We start from the raw sequence: 21,546 nt of genomic DNA on the forward strand, positions 1-21,546 counted from the left end.
TGCTCTGGGCCTTATTTACTTCATCCGTAAAGGGAAGAAAAGGATGCTACTGACTTCCTAAATTTTTTAACAGAGCTGAAATGAAATAGTAGCTGGCCTGGTACCCACTGGCAGTAAGTACTCAAGTAGAACTGGCCTGGTACCCAGTAAGTACTCAAAAACTGATTTTCTCTCGCACCTATTACATATTGGAGGGTATCTGTGATGATATGGGGGAAATATTCATGAGGTCACACTAAGTTAAAAATACATGACTACAGACATAGTCATCCTAATTTTGTAATATTAAAATATATAAAGTATACATATCAAATATTAAAATAGCCAGCTAGCTTGATCTAGGACAAGCAAGAAACACCAAAGGGAGTACAACAAAATTGTGATCATTGTTATTCATGTCTATCTTTGTGTGCTTTCCAGAGTTTCTACAAGGAAAGTACACGTCTTCCATTTGCAATCAGAAAAATGGGTATTTGACATAAAGAGGCAGGGTCCGAAGGTCTCTAGGCCAGTTGGTCACGGGGACTCCAGTTCAGAGAAGGTTCATCTAGACCTCCATCCCTCTCCTCTTGGAATCACTTGTGTTGCTCCCAGGCTAGTTCACAGAACATCAAACTCCATGGAGCATTTTAAGTCTTCCGTTCCTGTGTATGACAAGCCAGGACAGTAGGCTACAGCTCACCGTGTCTGCTGGGTGGCCGTGGCTGTGTGGCATTCCCTCCCAAGACTGTGGCATGGTTTACTTAACAGAGCTCTTGTTAGATGGTTCCCAACCCTCCATCTGGGGTACGAAATGGCCCAGACGAGCTCTCAACATCCAGGTCTCCTGGCTGCCAGGTCGGCTTGCCTTGCCCTACACCAGGAAATAAGCTCTCAAATTATACTGATTCCCAAGTATGAGTCTATATTTGGGTGGAGTCCATGCCCATTTATCCCTCTCACATAGACTTGGCTCCTGATGTAGGTTATCTGATTTTCTCGCCTGGTGGATGATCGCCCCTCCAAGGACTGTGTCTCGCTTGACTTGTGCTTCTCCCACCAGGAGCCCTGACACACAGGAGGCCTGTAATCTCTGTGTCTCCTCCTCTTGTTTTCTTCCTCACCCTCCATTTTTCTCTTTCCCTGACTCCCTTCCCGCCGCCATTGACTGCTGTGTCCCTGTCCTTCCTAGACACCCTCCTCCCTCACTCTTGCAGGAAGACTCACTTGATTCACTTTCCACTTCACCCAGACCTGGTGACGCCCGCTCCACCCTCCATCCCATGTCCCGAGCCTTGCCTTCTCCTAGCAGCATGCAGCAACCAAGGCTACAAAGACCTGGCCTTTGCAGAAGCACATCTGGACATACCCCTCCACTGGCTCCTGATGTGCTCACAAAGCCCCTGGCATCCTCCTGTCGATAACACAGCAGCAGTGAGAAGATGAGAGAGAGCTCCAGTGTTCTAAATGCCATCCGCCATGGGCAAGGCTTGTCACCCACAGGCAGCTGGACACTTCCCTGAGCCAGCCTCAGCCTGGGCGCATCCTGGGAGTCCTAGTCTGTTAAACACCAGGCAATGAAGGCTGACAAATCTTCAATCGTGCATCTGTTTCCTAACATGCCACCATCTGAGAACATCCAGGAAGGCACCAAGGGAGAGCCAGCACTCTGCCAGAGCCAAGACAGGCAATATTATAGTTTGTATCTGGAGTGTCGCTAAAATGATCACATGTTGAAGCCTGGCCTCAGGTGCAGCAGGGTTACAAGGTGGGGTCTCAGGGGACTGTGTCTCTCTCTGTTTCTCTCTCTCTCTCTCTCTCTCTCTCTCTCTCTCTCTCTCTCTCTCTCTACTTCCCGGCTGCCATGAGCTGAGCAGCTTTCCTCCACCACATCCTGCCACCATGACTCTTGTATCTTGGAGCTCACTGACCATGGACTGAACTTCTGAAACCATGAGCCAAAGAACCTTCCCTCCTCTAATTTCTTCTGGTCAGGAATCTTAGTCACAGTGACACAAAAGCCAACTGACACAGGGAGATCCGTCCCCTGTTCACACACCAAGACACAACCCCTTGCTGCCCTTTCAAGGCCCTGGGAGTAGGGAAAGCAATCGTCCCTTAAGGGTCTGGTCCCTTTGCTAGATGTGTTCCAGAGGTGGAACAATATTTTATCAAGTTTTAACAAGACCCTGTCCATATCCTGAGATCAGAACATTTTTAGTCTTAATACAAGTCACTCAACTGAGATCCGTTATGAAATTCTTCAGCAAGCACATGTTTCAAATCAGACCTGGAAATCTCTGCAAAAATTTACCCCAGCTTTAAACATATGCAATGAAATCTCATTAGGATGAGAATAAAACTCAATAGCAGAGAGGCCCTTGCTGAAGGCCCAGGTACAGCTTCATAATTCACAGTCGCAGGGGACAGGTGAGAAGGAAGGAGGCCGGGCGGGGCACTTACCAGAGGGAGGAGCCTTCAGTCCCTGTGACTTCCAGAAAGTCATATCCGTCCTCCAGCTGGAAGTCATTAAAGACCAGGGCGATGGTGTCTCCCAGCTCGGCCAGGATGGTCCATGTACAGTCGGCATTGTTGTGGTATTCTGAAGGGAAGTGGGGGCTGGAGATGATGCCGCTCTGGCCCCGCAGGGTCCCGCCACAGGCATCGTCCGCTGTGGGCACAGACAAGAGGCTCATGTGAGTGGTCTGGTTCCCAGGCCTGGCACTCATGCTGGGCATCACCAATGACAGGCAGGAAGGGTCCCAATGTGATACTCAGAGACTAAACACAGGATTCTGGTCTGAACTGGCCAAGTAGAAATGCTACCAAATACCTCTATAGTCCTTCCTGGGTGCCAAGCACCATTTGGAGAATTTTAGATATTAGTGTCCTTATTTAACAGAGAAAGACAATTCAGGCATAAAGAAGTTAACTTGCCTTAAGTCATACAGCTAATGACTCACAGAGCTAATATTTGAACTCTGTCCTAGGGAGCATGTTCTTAACTACAACCCAAGCTCTACCATGACCAGGAAGGAGGAAAAAATCAGCTGCCCTGTGGATTTCCTCGGTCACAACTGAAGTGAACAGAATGCTTCTTCCCACTAGATCATAGTAAATCTGTGTGATAAAACACTGGTACTGGGGATTGAACCCAGGGGCATTATACTTCTGAGTTATACTTCCAGCCTGTTTTAAATTTTATATATTTTAAATTTTGAAACAGGGTCTCACTAAGTTGCCGAGGCTGGCCTTAAACCTGTGATCCTCCTGTCTTAGCTTCCCAAGTACTGGTGTGTGCCACCACGCCCAGAAGACTATGCTTTTTTTTTTTTTTTTTTTGGTACTGGAGATGGAACCCAGAGGCATTCTACTTCCAAGCTACAACCCCTGCCCTACTTTTTATTCTTTATATTTGAAACAGGGTCTCACTGAGTTGCAAAAGGGCCTTACTAAGTAGCTGAGGCTGTCAGTGAACCTTGATCCTCCTGTCTCAGCCTCCCAAATGCTGGGATTATAAGCGTGCGCCACCACACCTGGCTGAGACAATCATTCTTTCTATAAATCTGACCGCATATGTCAGGCACTGCTCTGAGTGCTGCGATTCAGCTGTGACCACCACAAGGCCCTGGCCCTCATGAAGCTTGCTTTCTGGCCTAAGGAATAAAGACAACTCCAAGATAAATAATTATTACCAGCTCGCCGGATGTGGTGGCGCATGCTTGCAATCCCCGCGCTTGGGAGGCAGAGACAGGAGGATCGCGCAGGTTCGAAGCCAGCCGCGCGCTGGCTTAGGAGACCCTGTTTCCAAATAAAAATGTAAAAATAGGTCTGGGAGTGTAGCCCAGAGGTAGAAGGGCTTCCAGGAACCCCAGTACCACACACACACACACACACACACACACACACACACACACACACACAATTATCACCAGCTCATTTGCCAAATGAGCTGATGATAAATGCAGAGAGGTTGGGGTGGATTCCAAAGGACAGGAATATTTCAGAAAGGGCCAGCCGGCAGGGAGAGCCTTGTGAGAAGTTGACACTTCAGCCAAGATCTGATAGAGGGACAGAGGGAGCCACGTGCTTATCTATGGGGAGAGCATTCCGGGAAGATGGACAGCAAATGCAAAGGCCTGCTATTGCAGAGCCTGGCTCTGTTGGAGAAAGAGCATCAAGAGCCTTGAGGGGCTGGACCAGCAAGAACCAGGAGGAGAGTGGTGGGATGAGGTTGGTGGGGCTGATGATGGCGGGCCTTTGAGGCTGCCCTAAGGGCGTGGCTTTTACTCTGACTAAGATGGAAACAGACAGAGGCTCTGAGCAGAGAGCGATGACTTGGGTGTCGGTCAACACAATTCCTTGGGCTGCCGTGCAGACAGCAGACCAAAGGGGCGCCTGAGGAGGCCACTGGGAGAATCCAGGTGAGAGACCATGCTGAGGGGAACCAGGTCTAACAGGGAGCTTGGCTATGCCCTGGCTGCAAGCACTGCATGCAAGAGCTGTCTGCCTCCTGAGCTGCGGGGGATTGGAAAGGGCAGGAGCCGGGCAGCTGAGTCAGCCAGCTTGACCCTTTTAGTGCCTCCCTAGCAGCCCTGAGTTTAAAGAGACAGGCAGAGGCAGGAGCTGCACCGTGAGGAGCCTTGAAAGCCAAGCAGGGGGCTGAGGGTATGTCTTCCTTCTCCACTCCCCTCCCCTCCTCTTCTGCTGCTCCTGATCCGGCTGCACAGGCCCAGGAAGGAGGAAGGGAGGGGAGGGAGGCAGAACCGGCCCCACTTGGTTTTAAATCCAGTTTAGTGATGCTATTTATTTGTTTTATCAGGTTGCATGGTTGTCTGGCCCCGGGTGTCTCTCTGGCAGGAGTCTAGGAAGTCTGATTTCTGAGGCAGGGTTTGTCTACTTTGGATGTAAATAAATGTGCCGCCAGCCTGACCAGGGAGATAAGCTGCTGGACAGCCAGCGGTGTCGGCCCAGCCAGCACCGGGCCCGCCATCTTTGGCCCCATCCACACAGGTGAACAGACTGTAGTCCTGGCCAGGACGGCGGGGTTCCGGAGACCTTCGTGAAGGAAGGGACACTTGCCGGCACCTTGAGAAAGGAGCAGAGGTGTGCTGGAAGAAGAGGGGAGCAGTTCCCCAGGCCAGGGGCCCAGCCTCTCTGGAGCGGCCTGCAGGCCACCGGGGAGTGTGCATGTGCATGCGTGCACTGGGCCACGGCCTGGCAATGGGCGGCGCAGAGGTCAGCTCTGGGTGTGGGTTCTGCCAGCAGGTGCCGGGGCTTGTGGGGTGGGATGGGGTTACAGAGAAAAACATTTTGGATTTCAGCTGGGAGTCAAGTTCACAACTGGTTAAAAAAATGACTCTAGTTCCAAGTACTGGGCAGATGGCATGAGTTGAGGCTGGAGAGGAGAGCAGGGGAACCATGAAGTGGATGCTCTGGGCAGTGGACTTGGGCAAACCATGGTCGAGGGAGGGAGGAAGGGAGGGGGAAAAATGGACCCAGGAGGCAGCTGGGAAGGGGAAGGCAGACTGGTGACTGAGGAGGGACGGCCCCACGTCAGCCTCCTGATTCCACACTGAGGTCAGTTCTGAGGATGATGGAAAAGCAGTGCCCCACGGCCCAGACCACAGACACAAGGCCTGATGTCAGCAGTGGGGTGGAGGAGCAGACAGGGAGCACAGCAGAGGGAAGGGCAGGTGGAGGAGGGAGAGGAGCCAGGGGAGGACTCTGTGGGAAGGGAGCAGGGACCCAAGAAGCCACAGTCAGGGCAGGGGGGTCCCTCTCCAGAGATCTTGTCTACACAGTCTCAGTTTACCTGGCCCCGTGCATACAAGAGGACAACAGGGGTTGGGTGGGATGCAGGGGGGTGGGGGGGAAAGACGGGGTCTACTCAGCCCTGTGCCCTGTGCGGCCTTAGAGCCACCCAGACACACATACTACATCCTCTCAAGCCAGCCAAAACAGCCTCGGCCTCTCCTCCCCAGCTCCCGGCCTGGAGCCTCTGCCCGGGCTCAAAGTCTCCTTCCTCCAGCCTGTCCACCCTTCCTGAGGGCTGCTGGAAAGCACAGGGCTGACGACGGCGCCACCTCTCCACTCCACGGGAACCTTCAATAGCTCCCACTCTCACTCAGGATCAAGATAGGTTTCCGAGGACCTCTCAGGAGACCTCACTCAGGCCAATCTCTCCCTCCCTCTGACCGCACACCAGGCTTCTCCCTGCAACAGGACTTGTGAAAGTTCTGTTGTCTCTTTCTGGAAACTTTTTTACCTCTTTGGGCCAGCCTAGACCTGCCTCAGCTTTTAGGTGAGAGTCCAAAGGTCACTTCTTCTAGGACCTTTTAGAGACAGACTCTCCTCCCCCATCTTATGATTTCAGAGCTCTACATACTTTCCTATAGTTAATTATCACTCATATTAACTGGTCAATTATGCCATTATTTATTCAATATCAAGACGGTAAACTCCCTGAAAGCAGGGGCCAGGCCAGTTCTATCTCCAGCACCTAGCAGGCCATCAAAAAGTATCTAATGTGCAAATAAATGAAACGGGAACCGGAGCCCAGAGAGGTTAAGTGACTTGCTCAGGCTCCCACAGGAAGCGACTAAGCCATCAGGGCCTTTCCAGCTTCCTCATTTCAGCTGGTGACTTCTGGGGATGCCACCCTTGCCTCTTGGGCTCCTCTGACACCCCGGCTTACTTGAGCACCCTCCTATTTTGATTGAAGATGCCGTAAAAAAGCTGTTTAGTGATTTTCCCACACTTTAAAAAAGGCATCGTATTTTACAGTTACAACTTCAGAGTCATAAAACACAACCTTCGGCTGACACGGCAGTCCTAAAATATTCATTTGCGCTTCCTCCTTCCCCGCGACGGGCCTGCGGCACGCTGCGAAATCACACGTATTCCGAGTGCAGGTGGGTTGTGCTGACAGTCGCCTTTCTGACTTTGTGGATTTTATTTATGATCATCTTTAGGTTCTACTGAAATCCCTCCAATTAACCATAATTTTAGAAAACTCTCCGTCAGTCTCCTCTGCGGTCCGTTAATTCCACTGTGATTCTCAAGTCTTGGGTGGGGATGGAGCACCCTGCACATTCCACCTGTGATCCAGGCCATGTCCAGAGCTCCATCTTGGATGTGCAAAGGCTCCCGGGTCCTCCGCATAGGGCTCCCTCCCCACACCCCCAGGCTCTGAGGAAATGAATGGCTGCTAGACCCTGGAGGACAGGCCGCCATCTTGGAACTCAGAGGCAAGACAGAGAGAGCCAGGCAGAGCCCCTGGAAGCCACAGCCCACCCCACCCCATCTCTCTTCCCAAAGAGCTCCTCCTCCCTGACCGCACCACGGCCCAGGAGCCCGTTCAGCCCCTTACTTCTCTCTTCTCGGGGCCTCTGGACTCTGCCCTTTATCCTCATCTTTAGAAAAGGCACTCCTTTATACAACTGGGAAGGACACTGCCATGCCACCAGCCCAGGCTCCTTCCAGAGGTAGCACCCCCAGGGCCTCCCCGGGGATGGATACAGACAGGTCCTTGCAGCTGGTCACATGGGCCTTCTCCATGGAGCTTTCACCTGGGCCACTCTGGTTAATTTTTACCTGTGTTTCCTCATCTAACCCTCAAACCCCTTGGGGAGAGGGCACAACACTCCCACTTTACGGAGGAAGAAACAGAGGCTTGGTGAATTTTGAAAACTGTCCCACAGCCACATAGCCACCAAGCGTCAGAGCTGGGATTTGAACCCAGGGCACAGGGACTCCAGAGCCCCAGCAGTACCCCCTGCTCCTCTGCCTCTTGGGCCAAAGTTGCCTTGGCACTGACCGTGCTGCGCATGCGTGGGCAGAGGGGGTAAGCCTGGGGCCAGGCCGCCATCCTAAGGTTGCACACAGGCCCTGCCCCAAGGCACTCAGGTCCTTTCCCAGGGGCTTCGCTCCTGGAGAGGAGAGCCAGACCTCTTAAAGCTCTCCTGTTGCCTCCTGAACAGAGAAGCAAACCCCCAACCTCTCACCCTGCACACACAGCCCTGTCCTCTCCACTCATCCCCAATCTGCTTTGGCCAGGTGGGACAGGCTCTTCATTCCTCTAACTTGTCAAGCTCCTTCCTACCTCGGGACCTTTGAACTGGCGACCCTGGTGCTGGAAATGCCGCTCCCCAGGTCTTCACCTAACAGATTCTGTCTCTCATTCTGGACTTGATTCACATGCCGGCTCCTCCTACCTCTCCTGGTGGCTCCCCCTAAAGTGTCCTCACCACCGGCTACTCCATCTCCTCCCCGGCTCCCATCCCCACCTGCAATCTGCTTATTTGGGTCTTGTCTGTTTCTGTCTCCTGGTTGCTAGGATTTGCCCTCGTGAGATTATGGAACCTGGTCTGACTGGGTCATCGCGGCACTTCTCTGTATCGAGGGCCACATCTGGCACAACATAAACAGTCTATTGAGAAGGTCTGGATGGAGGACTGGCTGGCTCATGGAGAGAGAGAGAGTTGTTGAGTCACTGAGTGAATGAGGAAGTGCCAGCCCTGCAAGGTTGCTGCTTCTATCCCAGTTGGAGACCCAGAGAGGGCCCGCAGCTGGCCACACAGCTGTGAGATGGCTCAGCAGGGGCTAAGGCACTGTCCAGGCAGGCACCACTGTCTGACATTCCCCGGGGTCCTCACCCTGAGGCTAGAAAGTTTGGAACGCAGCTGGGCACTTGTAGTCCAAGCTTCTGCAGACCAAACGCCTCCTCCCTTGAGCCTTGTGCCCCCCGCAGCGCCCGGCTTGAATCTGTGGTGCCAAGGACGCCTCGCTCTGGCCTGTTTAATCTCCACACCTGCGTCTCAGACCTCATATACCTGAATTCCCTTCCTTCCTGAAGGCTCCTCTGATCCAGAGCCAGCGTCCCCAAAAGTCAGAGGCTGGTTTGAAACCCATATGGTCCTCCTGGTGGATCAAAGCTCAGCATCTCCCTGGGACCTCTGCCTTTTAAAATGTGCCCAGAGTGGCACAAAGCAAAGGGAAGTGCCAGGCCCTGACCACTGCCCTCTGCCAGCTGGCCCAGGCCTCAGCGAGCCAGGACCCTGGGGTGGGCCTCTGCGTGGTTAGCCCCACCTGCTCTGCACACACACCCATCCTAGCTGCTTCCTATCCCCCCCTCAGGAATGCACTGTGACCCCAGGCTCTGCCCACCTTTCAGGGAGGTGCGCTGCACTTCCTGGAAGGCACCGGCGAGCTCGGCTCTGCGCTCTGCGCTCTGCGCAGGCAGCTCGGATTGAGATCACATTACTCAGAGATATTGGGTAGGTGGGGTCACCCAGGCCAGACACTTCCTCCTGGGGTGTGTCTGCTTCCAGGATCCTGACGGGGAATTAGACCCATCCAGCTGCCATTCATTCAGCAAATATTTACAGACCACTGCCCAGTGGATGAAGTCCATCTACCCACAGATGCCAACCCGTGGGAGGAAGAAAGGCCAGGAGACTGCTACTCCCTCCCGAGCACAAACCCCTCAGCTCTGGCACGACCGAGGCTCCCGACACAGTGCAGGTATATGGTGAGCACCCTTCGCCTGAGGTTGGCTCGGCCACCGATGGAAAGAACACTCTGGAAAGTCCTGTTCAGGAATGTTCTGACATATTGGGGATGCTTCTCAGGACAGCCACTCAGCTTGTGGTCAATTAGGACAGAGGAATGGGTGTGAGGAGCACAGGAGGCCGTGGGGGCCCAGGGGCCAAACAGCCACTTGAGCTGAACTAGTGTGTCCCAGCCCCTTGGTCAGCAGGGATCCCCTCCCCTGAAAGCCCTTCTGAAGGCAAGACTCCTCGGGGCCTCACTGGCTCCCCTAGTGTTCTGGGGGAGCGTTCTCTGTGTGGCTTAGTTGGGAGCTACTTAAGAAAAAACAGAGGTTGAGTAGAAAGTCTGGTCTGGAGATCTTTCTGGAAGGGCCTTGGGCTCCAGGCTAAGGGATCAGAACTGGACCCTGTCAGAGATGAAGCGCCCCGAGGAGATTCTAAGAAAGTTCACTCCCGTGTCCTGTGGGGATGGACTGGGGCGTGCATGGCCCTGGAAGATGGCAGTCCACAGAGGGCCGCCTGGCGTGAGGCAGGTGGGAGCTGAGAGGCCTGGACTGCAGCCAACGCAGAGGGACGGCCGCTCTCACGCAAGGAGCAGGGAAGACCAGAGCCTAGGACGCCCCTGCTGGGCCTGGCATGGCCATCTCAGGTGGAGACCCTCTTCACCGAGCACATAGAGAGGGGCAGGCACACAAAGGGCAGGTTGGGAGAGTGCAGCAAGGGTGTTCTCACAGAACACTCAAGCACATCAAGGAGTCTAGCAGAGCAGAGTGACTTCCACGCGGGCCTGAAACTTGGAACACCTAGAAGTCATGTGGTAGATGAGATTCCAGAAGAGGCAAGAAGTTTGCAGAGAAGAGGCCAGGCTGAGCCCTCCAGCATTGAAGGGAAAGAAGGAAGGGGTAAAATCAGCAAGGAAGAGGAGGACAGGACCATCATGAATAGAGAAGTGGGTGAGGCTTGGGAGAATCTTGCCACCAAAAGGCACCCTGGCTTCTGGATGGCACTGTGACGTGAGTGTGGGTGGATGGTATCACCCCAGCCTGCTCCTCACTAAAGAAAGGCCACACTCGCCACCCCCCCACCCCATGGCCAGATGCACAGACACTGGCCTGCAGGGACACAATCGGATTTGGCAAAGGAAGACCTCCTCCACAAGGCGGCCCTCATCGCTGATCCCCAGCTAGTGGGGTTGACAGAAAAAGACACCTTAGCATCCAGCCCCATTGCTTCTTTGAGGGTGAGGGTTCTCTTTGTTCTGGAAAACACCACCCTGGGCTTGAACATCTTGGTTAAGGACGTGAGGCATCCGGCAATAATGGAGATGATAGAACCAAGGGAAACCAGGATTTCGATCCTAAGAAGGAGACTGAAGGGCTGAAATGAGGCCAGGCATCGGGGCACCAGGGGGGAGGGGCTGAAGAGGGAAGTGAGGGTGTGATACACACGGGACATGGGAGCCCAAGACAGAGGCGGGAAGAAGCCTCCAGGGAGAAGGGGCTGGAACACCTTCAGACTCAAGATTGCTCACTTACATTTATTTATTTATTTATTTATTTATTTATTTATTTATTCATTCATTCATTCATTCTGGAGATTGAACCCAGGAGCATTCTACCTCTGAGCTACATCCCCAGTGCCAGTATTTTTTAATTTTCTACTTTGAGATGAGGTCTCATTAAGTCGCCTAGGCTGACCTCAAACCTGCAATTCTTCCACCTTAGTCGCCCAAGTACTGGGCACGCTTAAAGATTCATTCTTTTGCGCTGCTGAGGTGCGCTGCCACGATCCGTCAATAGCCAATGCGCTGCATGAAAATTTACCTTTGTATTTTGGGCTTTGGGTTTTATTTTCTGGGGGGTGGGTCAAGAAAAGTGGAACAAGTTCCCAGACTAAGTGGGCAGGGCAGAACCCAGGAAGTGAGGCTTGGCGGGCCGGGAGTTCAAATCTAGAGAAGGCTGGAGCTAATGAGGATTCTTAAAGGTACTGGGAGGAAGGGCAGATTCTCCACACTGGCATGGGCTACTGATGGGGATTCTACTGCAGGGGACAGGGTGACACCGCCCTCTGCATTTAAAACTTGGATGGCATTTGTTTTTAGTTTTTGTCTTGAAAAGGAGGGTATGATATCTATAGTGCTGGCAAGAGACCTGGTTTATATTTTACAACTTAAATTCTCAAGTTCATCTACTACCATATTTCCTATTCCTAGGATCATGTCAAGGTTCTGACACCATCCTTGGAAGATCCAAATGCTAAGAGTAATATCCTCAGGACAGGGCATGGGAGAGGAGGCTAGCGGAGGTACACATGCACCTGTTCCAGGCGGTGGTTAGGCTACACTGGGCCACACACCTGTGCGTAGGGGCCAGGGTCTCATCTGGTTCGTCCAGTCATTCCCAGCATCCATCTTCTGAGTCAAAAAGGTCCTGACTTAGAAAATGGACCTGAGGATGGGACTTAGGAAGGCAGGGAAGAGGATTCTGCTCTTCTTGGGCTCCACCAAGAAGAATCAACATAGCTGTGGCAACTTAGATTGATTAGTTCTGGCTTGTCTGTTGGGAGGGAATTCACAGCTGTCTCCGAACTCCAGCAGGTAGGGTGCTATGATTGATTAATTATGTCTGCCCTGGGAGTGAGAAGAAGGGGAATGGGCATACGTGGTAATTTTCATCCTCCTGTCAATAGTAAAAAATATGTGCATATGGCAGGAGGAGGGAGCTGCTCAGCCCCGGAGCTAGTCTTTTGAGAGTCATTGCAGAAGCGCTTCCTTCCTCCAAGAGAAGTAAAACTCAAATCAAAGAGGGAGTTCCTTGTTCTGAACATTTCTCAACTCCTTGAAATGCTCCTCCTGGGTTGATAACTGGGTGTTCTGTATCCATGGAATTTAAAGATGAGAGTTTTGGAAGAAAAGAGCAGTCAGCAGTGTAAGAAGCTGTTGAGAGTCAAAGAATACGAGGGTCCAAACAATTCCCCTCTGACCTGGAGACTTAAGCTGAATACAGGACAAGGGCCAGTGTGCGGGGAGGGGCGGCGGGAGGGGAGATGAGCCCAGTGGTGCTCCCCAGGCGCGGGCTCTGTGGGCGGCAGGGAGGGCTCCCACCGTGGGTGTGGTAGTTCTTTTGGAAGTGATTAAAATTTTTAGCGTGCAGCATAATGCCTGTCTAGGTACATACTGTAGTGTATGCAGATGCGTGACATGTATTGGGAAGAGATGGAAAGGAAACAGCCCAAATCATGACTAAAGTAGATACATTTTTATCTCTTCTCTATTCTACATTTTCTAAGCATTCCAGACTGATTGTATATCATTCTTTTTAATCATCAGATAATAATCACTGGAAATGAATTTAGAAAGAAGCTTGGCTATTATGAGCGTGGTGGGGCAGTGAGGAGTCTGGGAGCAGGGTGAACTTTCTGGACGGCCTGGCTTTCTGGAACTGAGGAGGTTTCCAGGACATGGGACATTAAGAGCTAAGACAGGGAAGCCCTTGGAAAAACAGGGACTAGCCAGCTACCCTGGCTGGGAGGCTTTTGGAGGTGGGTGTTGAGGTAAATAGGATTTAAGGATATTTGGAGGCTGGAAGGAAGGAGCCATTAATGTGGAGAGAAGTTGAATTTATAAGAAAAAGGAATAATTGCCAGTGTGAGGTCAGTTTGAAAGCTGCTGGGGATGGAGGAGAACCAAGGCCTCCTCTGAGATAGGAGGGCCAGCAGGCAGGCAGACTGGCTAAAAATAAGTTTGCTGATGCAGGGGAAGGGAATCCTGGGAGTGCACACCTGAGGGCTAAGTGGGTGGGCGGGCTGAGGAGCTCCTGAATGCCTGGAGGCCCTGAGGCCCCTCAGGCTCACTGAAGCAGGCACTCCACACCATGCGCTGCTGGGGTGGGGGTAGAGCTCCCCCTCCCCAGAGACGGGACCCCCACTGGAAGCCCCCGCATCCCCTCCCACCCTCTCTGGCCACCTACCTCTGCAGGATGGCAAGGGGAAGTCCCAGGTGGCACTGTTCTTGGAGCTGGCGTGGCAGGTGAGCACGGCATGGCCCTCCAGGAAGAAGCCAGGGTTGCAGCTGTAGCGGACCTTGTCGCCCAAGTTGAAGGTGGAGCCCTGCTGGATGCCGTTGGGCAGCCTCCCGGGGTTCCCACAGGTGTGGCTGGGGAGAACTGTGAGGAGAGGGAGAGAAGAGCCAGTGAGCTGTAAGGAGGAGCCACACACTACATCTCCAATGAGACATCCGGGTCTTCTGCTTTTTCTAATGCATCGACCTGGATACTAATCATGTCCATCCTGATCACTAGAGGCGCAACGTCAGGGAGAGCATTGTAACCTCTCAGGCATGGTGGCCCTGATTCCAGACTCCGCCGAAGGGCCAGGGAGCATAGCACAAGGTAGTCGTTCAGTAAGCCTTTCTTTCCTGTGTGTTTTTCCCTGCAGCCAGAGGGGTCCTGAGGCCCCCTGGGCTTGGAGGGATTGGAGGGTTTGGTTACTGCTGGAATACCATTGGAGTGGGAAGACAAGAACCTGAGTTGTCATCAGCCTGACTTCTTTAAAGGGAAAATTGGGAGCTGGGAACATGATGTTCCCAGAGAGAGCAGAGGCAATCAGGGCCAGTGTTCTTGTGGTCCAGAGGAAATGGTCTTGGTCAGGATGCAAGAGCATTGCGACCTTCCATGAGGAGGAGGGAGGATGCACCTCTTCTCTGCCCGTGCCACACCTGTCTCACCTGGCCTAGCCCCCTCTGGTCTCTGGCTTCCTCCCAGAGTAGGAACTGCCCGTGCCCTGGAAGTCACACCTCTTCATTCCAGGACAGCCCCACCTGCAAGGGCGAGGGCCAGGGATCTCCGCCCAGCCCGGGCCGCTGCTCACCTGGATCCACCTGGCAGTTACCTGGGACACTGAGCAACTCTCTGTGTCTTATTTTCTCATCATCTGAGAGATGGGGGTGACAATAGCACCCTCCTCAAAGGGTTTTCATGATGATTAAGCGAGTCAAGGAATATAGTGAATGCAGCATAAGCAAATCTAAGCCCCAGTCCAGTGGAAGGTGTGCCCACTTAAAGGCAGCATAAGGGTGTGGCAGAGAAGCAACCGAGGCAGGGGTCAGAGATGACTTTGTGGAGGAAGTGACATCTCTGCAGACTCCGAGAGATTAGTGTGAGTTAGCAAGGCCAGCAAGAAAGTTTCAGCTAAAGGAAAGAAGGTAACAGGGCTGGTGCAAAGGCCCTGCGGCTACAGAACTAGGGACTCAGGAAGCCTGGAGTGAGAGGGTGGGGTGTCAGTAAGGAACTGACTGGCAGGCTAGACTCCAAAGGCTCCCCAAGCCCTGGCAGTACCCCTTTTTCTGCCCTCCTTGCTTTGGGTACCTATCTTCCTGGACCCCTCTCCACTAGCCCTGATGATCTCAGCACCCTCCAAAGGCAGCCTTTCTCCCTCCTCTTCCCCCTCTCCCTCTCCCTCCTCTTCCTTCTCTTCCCCCTCTTCCTCTCCTCCTAGGAGGAAGAACCACCTTGGTGTTGAGCAAAACAGAAGGCTTACTTCAAACCACCCTGACCTGGGTCTGAAACCAGAGGCTGGCATCGTCTCATTCTGCATGGCCATGACTTCTTTGAGCCTTAGTTTCCCCAACTGAGAAAGGAGTGAGCACACAGACCTCTTCAATGGCTGAGGGGTCTGCCACAGTGCCTGGCACATCGAGGGTGCTCCAAAGATGCCAGGAGTTCTCATTCCACTGGGCCAAATACCCTAAGGGCAAGAATCTGGGCTGCTCCCAGATGTATCCTGGAGCTAACACGGTGCCTGGACCTTGTAGAGCAGATTTGGGGTTCATTAACTAGTTGTTTGAAGAGTTAATTCACTCATTTTTATGCAAGAAAAATGCACTGTGGGCCAACCATGCTTGATGCTGAGAATATCATGGCTACCTAGGTGAGGAAGATCTCTAATTTCAGAGGCTTCTGTTTTTGTGGGATGATCTTATGGACCAAAGAGTTCTTCCTTCCCATTTTTCATCTCTGATGAGAGAGATGACCATATAAAAGAATTTACCTCTATTGTCCTGTCTGTTGGCCCAGCTTAGTATTTTCTATGATCCTGTGCTACAGGACCACTGGTGTTTCCCATAACCCCCTGCTGCTTGCACACTGTGATACCTTGCCACTGGCCCATTTGTTGTTTATCATGATTCCCCACTGCTTGTTTATTTAGTTTCCCATGGTGCCCTGCTGCTTGCTTACTTGGCATTTCCCATGATCCCTTGCTGCTAGCCCCTCAGAATTTCCCATGATCACCTGGTGCTGGATTACTGGGCATTTCTCATGATTCTCTGCTGCTTACTTATTTGGCATTTCCCATGTTCCTTTGCTGCTGGCGCCTTGGAGATTCCCATGATCCCCTGCTTCTGTCTTACTGAGCATTTCCCATGACCCCCTGCTGCTGGCTTATAGCAGCTGCAGTAACTGATATGTGGGTTTGTGAGTGTTGAGGCTGGGTGGGGTGAGCCAGGTAAACATTTGGAGAAGAAAGCAAGCTAAGGTGAGGGGAGGGAGCCAACGGGGGGGGAACAGACTGAGAACTGGTGTAGAACTAACGTTTCATTTTCCGCAACAAGATGCAAAGACCCAATTTAATTAAATTACTAATGTCAAATTTTTAATGAACCTGCCTCTGCTTTGGGCTTTCTTCCTTCAAAATTAATGACTGGAACGTCACTATAAATAAAAGTTGATTCTTTTTAAAAAGTCACTCTTAAACGCTTACTGCTTTTTACTTAATGAGCTGTTCATAATCAGACCACTCCAACTTGGGGCTTTGGTTGGGACTTGGGTGTAATGAATGGGGCCTATTTCCAGCCTCACCTTTTTTATTCCAAGCTCTTATCCCTAGAAGTCACACTGGTGAGTGGAGAGTAGGGAGACTTGAGGCTCGGGGAGTTCTGGGTTCAAATCCTAGCCTGGGCTTCTCCGGCTGGATGAACTTGGGCAGTGAACTTCACCTCTCTGGACCCTACTTCTTTATCTGACAGTGGGAACACTTTTATTTATTTATTTTTTGCCTGGATGGGGGCTGTATCCATGTGCTAGGGCTTCTTTAATAGAGTGCCACAGTACTGTGCCTGGGTGGCTGAGAGCAGCAGAAGTGTACTGTCTCACAGTCCTGGGGTAAAGAGTTCAAAACTGAGCAAATGAGTAGTGGAACCTTTTTTTTCTTTTTTTACTTCTGGTGGCTGCAGGCACTCTTGGGTGTTCCTTGGCCCGCGGGGGCACACTCCAGCACTCCATCCTTACACCATATCCTCCTGAGGTGTCTGTCCAGATGTTCCCTTTCTGTTATGGCACCAGCCACATCCTATTGATCTCATCCTAACTTGACTGTCTGCAAATACCCCATTTCCAAATCAGATCACATTCACAGGCGTTGGGGACTAGTCTTCCACACATCTCTTGAGGGGACACAATCTAACCTATTGTGGAAATTAAAATTAGATGTATAATCCCCACTACCGAGTGTCTGATATGTTTTCAATCTTGGGCCAAAAGTTTATTTGAATTCATCCTGAAAATGAACTTATAGGCTATCTACTATCCTCATCTCATACGTGAACCAATGGGCAGATGGAGCTTCAGTAACTTGCTTGCCAGGGTCCCACAGCTAGACAACAGCAGAGCCGGGTTGTGGATCCATGTCTGGCTTCATTGTTCAGTGTTCTTCAGTGGCATGCAATATTCCTTCTGATGGGGGCAAAGCACCCTAGCACATACTGGATGCCTAATAAACGAGAGTGCCCTTTCTCCTTGCATCATCTGATGGGCAGTTACCAGTTGTCTGGACTTAACAGGCTGATTTCTTCCAGTCTGTTTGCCAATCCTATTCTGTACTTTTTTAATAATGTCAAGGGCGACATTTAAAGTGTGGTCTATTGTTGTGTGTCTAATGAGCAACTTGCTGGACAGACATAGGAGATTGGAGATAAGCCACAAAGAAAAGCCTTTCTGAGGCACAGTGTTCTTTGATTTTTTTTTGTTTTGTCCATGTGTTTTTGGCACAGATATTATAACTGTTCGTGCTCTCCTGTCTGTAAAGCTTCCCTTTGATTGCTAACAAAATGAAGAGTGGGATATTTACATCCAACGCAGCCCGGAACGATATTATTAAAACTGCCTGACATTGAACAATTCCATTGTAGATTAGCTGTGGGGAATTTTGTCCCTTCTACAAAGCCCAGCTCTTGCCAATCAACATAATATTCTCCGTGATTGTGTGACAACGACTCTCCTCTGTGGTTGGAGTACAGCAAAGGCTGCATCATGCCTCGTTTTATTTTTAATTTGAGGCTCTGGCTCCCATATTACAATGAAGAGTCATTTATGCTCTCTGGACAAGCACCCTCCATATGTTTTGATTTCTTATCTTCCATCAAGTAACACGCCTCATCTCCATGGCCAGATGACTGGGGCAAAGTGGCAGGAGAGCTAGAAGGAGGATTCAGGAGAAAGAGCTTTTCTGCCCACAACCCTCAGCATGCAAAGAGTTGGAGGCATGCGTGCGTGCATGCGTGTGTGCCTGTGGTTGGGGTTAGCGCACAGGTCAAGAGGGAGACAGAACTGTCTGTGCTCACCATCTCCAACTCTGCTCAGCTCCTCCGATAGTCAGTACATATTATACTCACATAGAACTCTATATAACACATACTTATATAGAAATATAGGATATCTTTTAGTATAAATTTAGTATAATATTTCAAATATTATGTAGTTAACTATAAGTTTGCATAATAGATTTATATGTAAATACATGTCTTTTACTATACCATTTACTATAATCTATTTTATATAAAATTAACATGTATGGTATAGTGAATGTTTGATATATTATTTATTGTTTGTCTCACCCTACTATGAAGTACACTCCACAAGGACAGGCATTTGGGGGTTTGTTTTATTCATTGTGGGGTCTTAGTTTTCAGAACGGTGCCTGGTATATAAAAATACCTTGTAAAAAGTTTGTTCCATGACTTAGTGATCTTATTTAATCCTCCCAACAACCTATTGGAGGAGGTGCTATTACTCCTTGTTGAGTGACCATGGTTGCCCAGGAGGCTGAGACTCTTACCTAAGGCCAACAGCTCAGTGCAGGTGGTAGGGGGCAGATGCAGAGTGGTTTCCCATCGGTGCTGGCTCCTGAGCCCACGGGATGCCCTTGCCCACTCATGGTTATCTGAATCGCACTGATCTTACCACGTGAGGGTCTGTGGTGACCTGAGTACCTCCTGACAAAGGACTCACTCATTCTCCTGGGGGAGGACCTGGGTGATAAGCAGGCTGTTGGCCTTGAGCCTGGTCCTGTACATTTCCCGTCACCCATGGCAAGTCAGCAGACCCCGGCCCACCAGGCTCTCCCATCCAAATCAGCCTCAAGCCTTGCAATATGAGCCTGATCTCAATGCAGCCTGTAACATCAGGGACACCTGGGGAATTTGACAAGGACACGAAAATCTAGACTCTATCCCCAAACCTATTAAATCAGAATTTCAGAATTTGAGAAACAAGGTCTGAAGCCAGGTATGGTGGCACATGCCTATAATCTCAGCTACTGAGAGGCCAAAGCAGGAGGATCGTGAGTTCAAGGCCAGCCTGGGCAACATAGCAAGACCCTGTCTCAAAATAACAAATAAAACCCAATGCAGTAGGGCCTGGGCTTCTCCTGGAGGCTGTCAGGCAAAGACGAGATTGTAAACAGCTTGCAGCCACCTCCTCCTACGCGCCATGTCATGAGCCCAGCTGGGCTTGTCTTGCTGAGCTTTGAGCTGCTCCGTCTCCGGGGCCTGTCCTGTCGCCTTCACGTCTGAAAGCAGGAGCTGGCCTCTCCCCTGAGATTTCCTGTCCTCCATCAATCACACCAGCCCTTCATCCCTTCTCGTTTGAAGACTCTTCATCTCTGGCCTGGACATCTGTGCCCAGCTCTCCCCTCTGCCCACCTTGCTGCCTCCAGTGGCCCCAGGGATGTCAGAGTGGGCATTGTAGAATGGCAAAGACACCGTGGCCCTGCCCCATGAACCCTGCCAGGTGCCCATGTGCCCAAGCAGGCTCCCTACCACCAAAATGCATAGGAAACACAGGACCTTGGGCCTCTGGGGTGACTAATGCAAGAATAAATAACATTTGGAAGGTTACTAAAAAATAAAATGAATGCTTTGACAAACTCTCCATCACTGTCAGTATAAACCATAACTTAGGCTCACAAAGCCCCAAACATTCCCTGATCTGACACCTCATGACATTGTCTACCTTCCTTCCTGCTCCTGCATCTTGTCCCCGTCATCAGTACTACTCTAAGTCAACGGTTTCCCAAGCACACCTCGCTGTCATCTCAAATTCTGGCAAACTCCTGCCCGTTAGGGCCGTGGTTAAATGACAACTGCTCTGGGAAGCTCTCATTAACACTCTGGGTGTCAAAGAAACCAGGAAACCCCAGGAGAGCACCTCTCCATAGAATAGAGGTGCCACAAGGCAATTGGCAATTGGCTCCTGGGATCCTGGAAGTCCTGGTCTCCTAACCAGGAGGGCTCACCAGTTCTACCATTCATTTTCTAATCTCACAATCCCACATTTTAAGTGATTGGATTTTTTTTGGACTCCTTATAGAGTTGCATTGGGGTTTTACTCACATCAATCTTTGCCCTTGTCAAATAGTCTTGCCATTACTTAACTAATTCATTCACTGCTTCATTCATAATACCCTGGATTCCAAACAGCAGCTGAGCCCTGCTTTTAATTGTTTATTTAGGTGTTTATTTTCATTTCTGGACTCCTGGAGGAACAGGAACAGTGTTGATATTCTTTATAATGCTAGCATTTGATTTAATGCCTGGCAAGAAGAGGTTGTCAGTTAAAAATTGGAATGTATTGAGTGAAATATACATATGTATATGTAATATCAATCATAAAATTATACTATATGTGTGTAAGAAGTAATAAATGAGTGTTGGATTGGCAATAGGGCCAGTTTGTAAATTTGGTCTCTGGTCATGCTGATTCAGTGTTTCCATATAGTATGAGAACAACCATTGGCAATATATGTTTCCGTCAAACTTTATTTATTAAAACAGTCAGTCAGTCCTCAGGCTATAGTTTGCTGACCCTGCACCAGTGTTATTCCATTATGCATTTATCTTAGGTACAGGATTTATATCCGCCTTGCTATTCTTTAGGTTGGGATTATGAGCCCCATTTTACTAAATATGGAGTTGAATTTAGAGAGCGGAAGGACCACACAGCTATGAGGAGGAATAAGGGCTTTTTCTCAACTCTTCTGTTTCAATTCACACAGGCAGAGGTACAACTGACCCCTTCTTATGGGGACGGGGGACCGAGGAGCAGAGCGCTGATTCCAGAGCTATGCAGCAGGTTAGGATTGATCCAGGGTTGAAATCTGAGCCAGTTCACCTACTGCCTGTGCCCTTTGCCAGAAGGTGACCTTGATCTCCCAAGTCTCTGGGCACCTTCAGACTTCCACTCCCTGCCAGGCCAGGAACATGCCTGGACCCCACCCAACAGCCCTCTCGCTGGCCCCTTGCCCCGAGCCTGGACTAGCTGGGGCTGTAAAATACCCCATCCCACCAGGACCATCACAGAGAGACTGTCCGAGGGAACTCTCCATGGTGGTTCCTAACCACAGGGTCCTCTGGCTTCCTCTCTTTTACCTTGTGATTCCTTAGAAATACCCAAAAGGAAACATCACAGTCCCCAAAATAGAGATGCCAAATAAAATACAGGAAGCTCAGTTAAATTTGAATTATATTCAAGTGCTTTCTAGTGTAAGTATAGCCCTCAGAATATTTGGGACATACTTATTATTTGAAATTCAAATTTAAGCAGACACCTTGGCTTTTATTTTTTCATATGTGCTTTTTTTTTTTGGTGCTTTAGAGCCTCACATCATAATGTGATGCCTTGTGCTTTAATTTGCCCATTTGGCAACCCTGGCCCAGAGAGGAACTGTCTTCTGTGTATCAAAGAGC

The 21,546-nt window shown here is 50.6% G+C and overlaps 1 protein-coding gene across 1 annotated transcript in view; it reads right to left on the bottom strand.

Annotated features, from left to right (window-relative positions):
- Positions 1-21,546, bottom strand: part of CSMD2 (CUB and Sushi multiple domains 2) — a gene marked incomplete at both ends in the record, with an annotated part of 613,548 nt that overhangs the window by 389,626 nt on the left and 202,376 nt on the right. The window contains 2 exon segments of the mRNA XM_080690534.1: positions 2,443-2,650; positions 13,499-13,693. Of these exon segments, the coding sequence (XP_080546660.1) occupies positions 2,443-2,650; positions 13,499-13,693 (403 nt within the window).

Source organism: Muscardinus avellanarius (genome assembly GCF_963383645.1).
Source record: "Muscardinus avellanarius genome assembly, chromosome: 3".
Lineage (NCBI taxonomy): Eukaryota > Metazoa > Chordata > Mammalia > Rodentia > Gliridae > Muscardinus > Muscardinus avellanarius.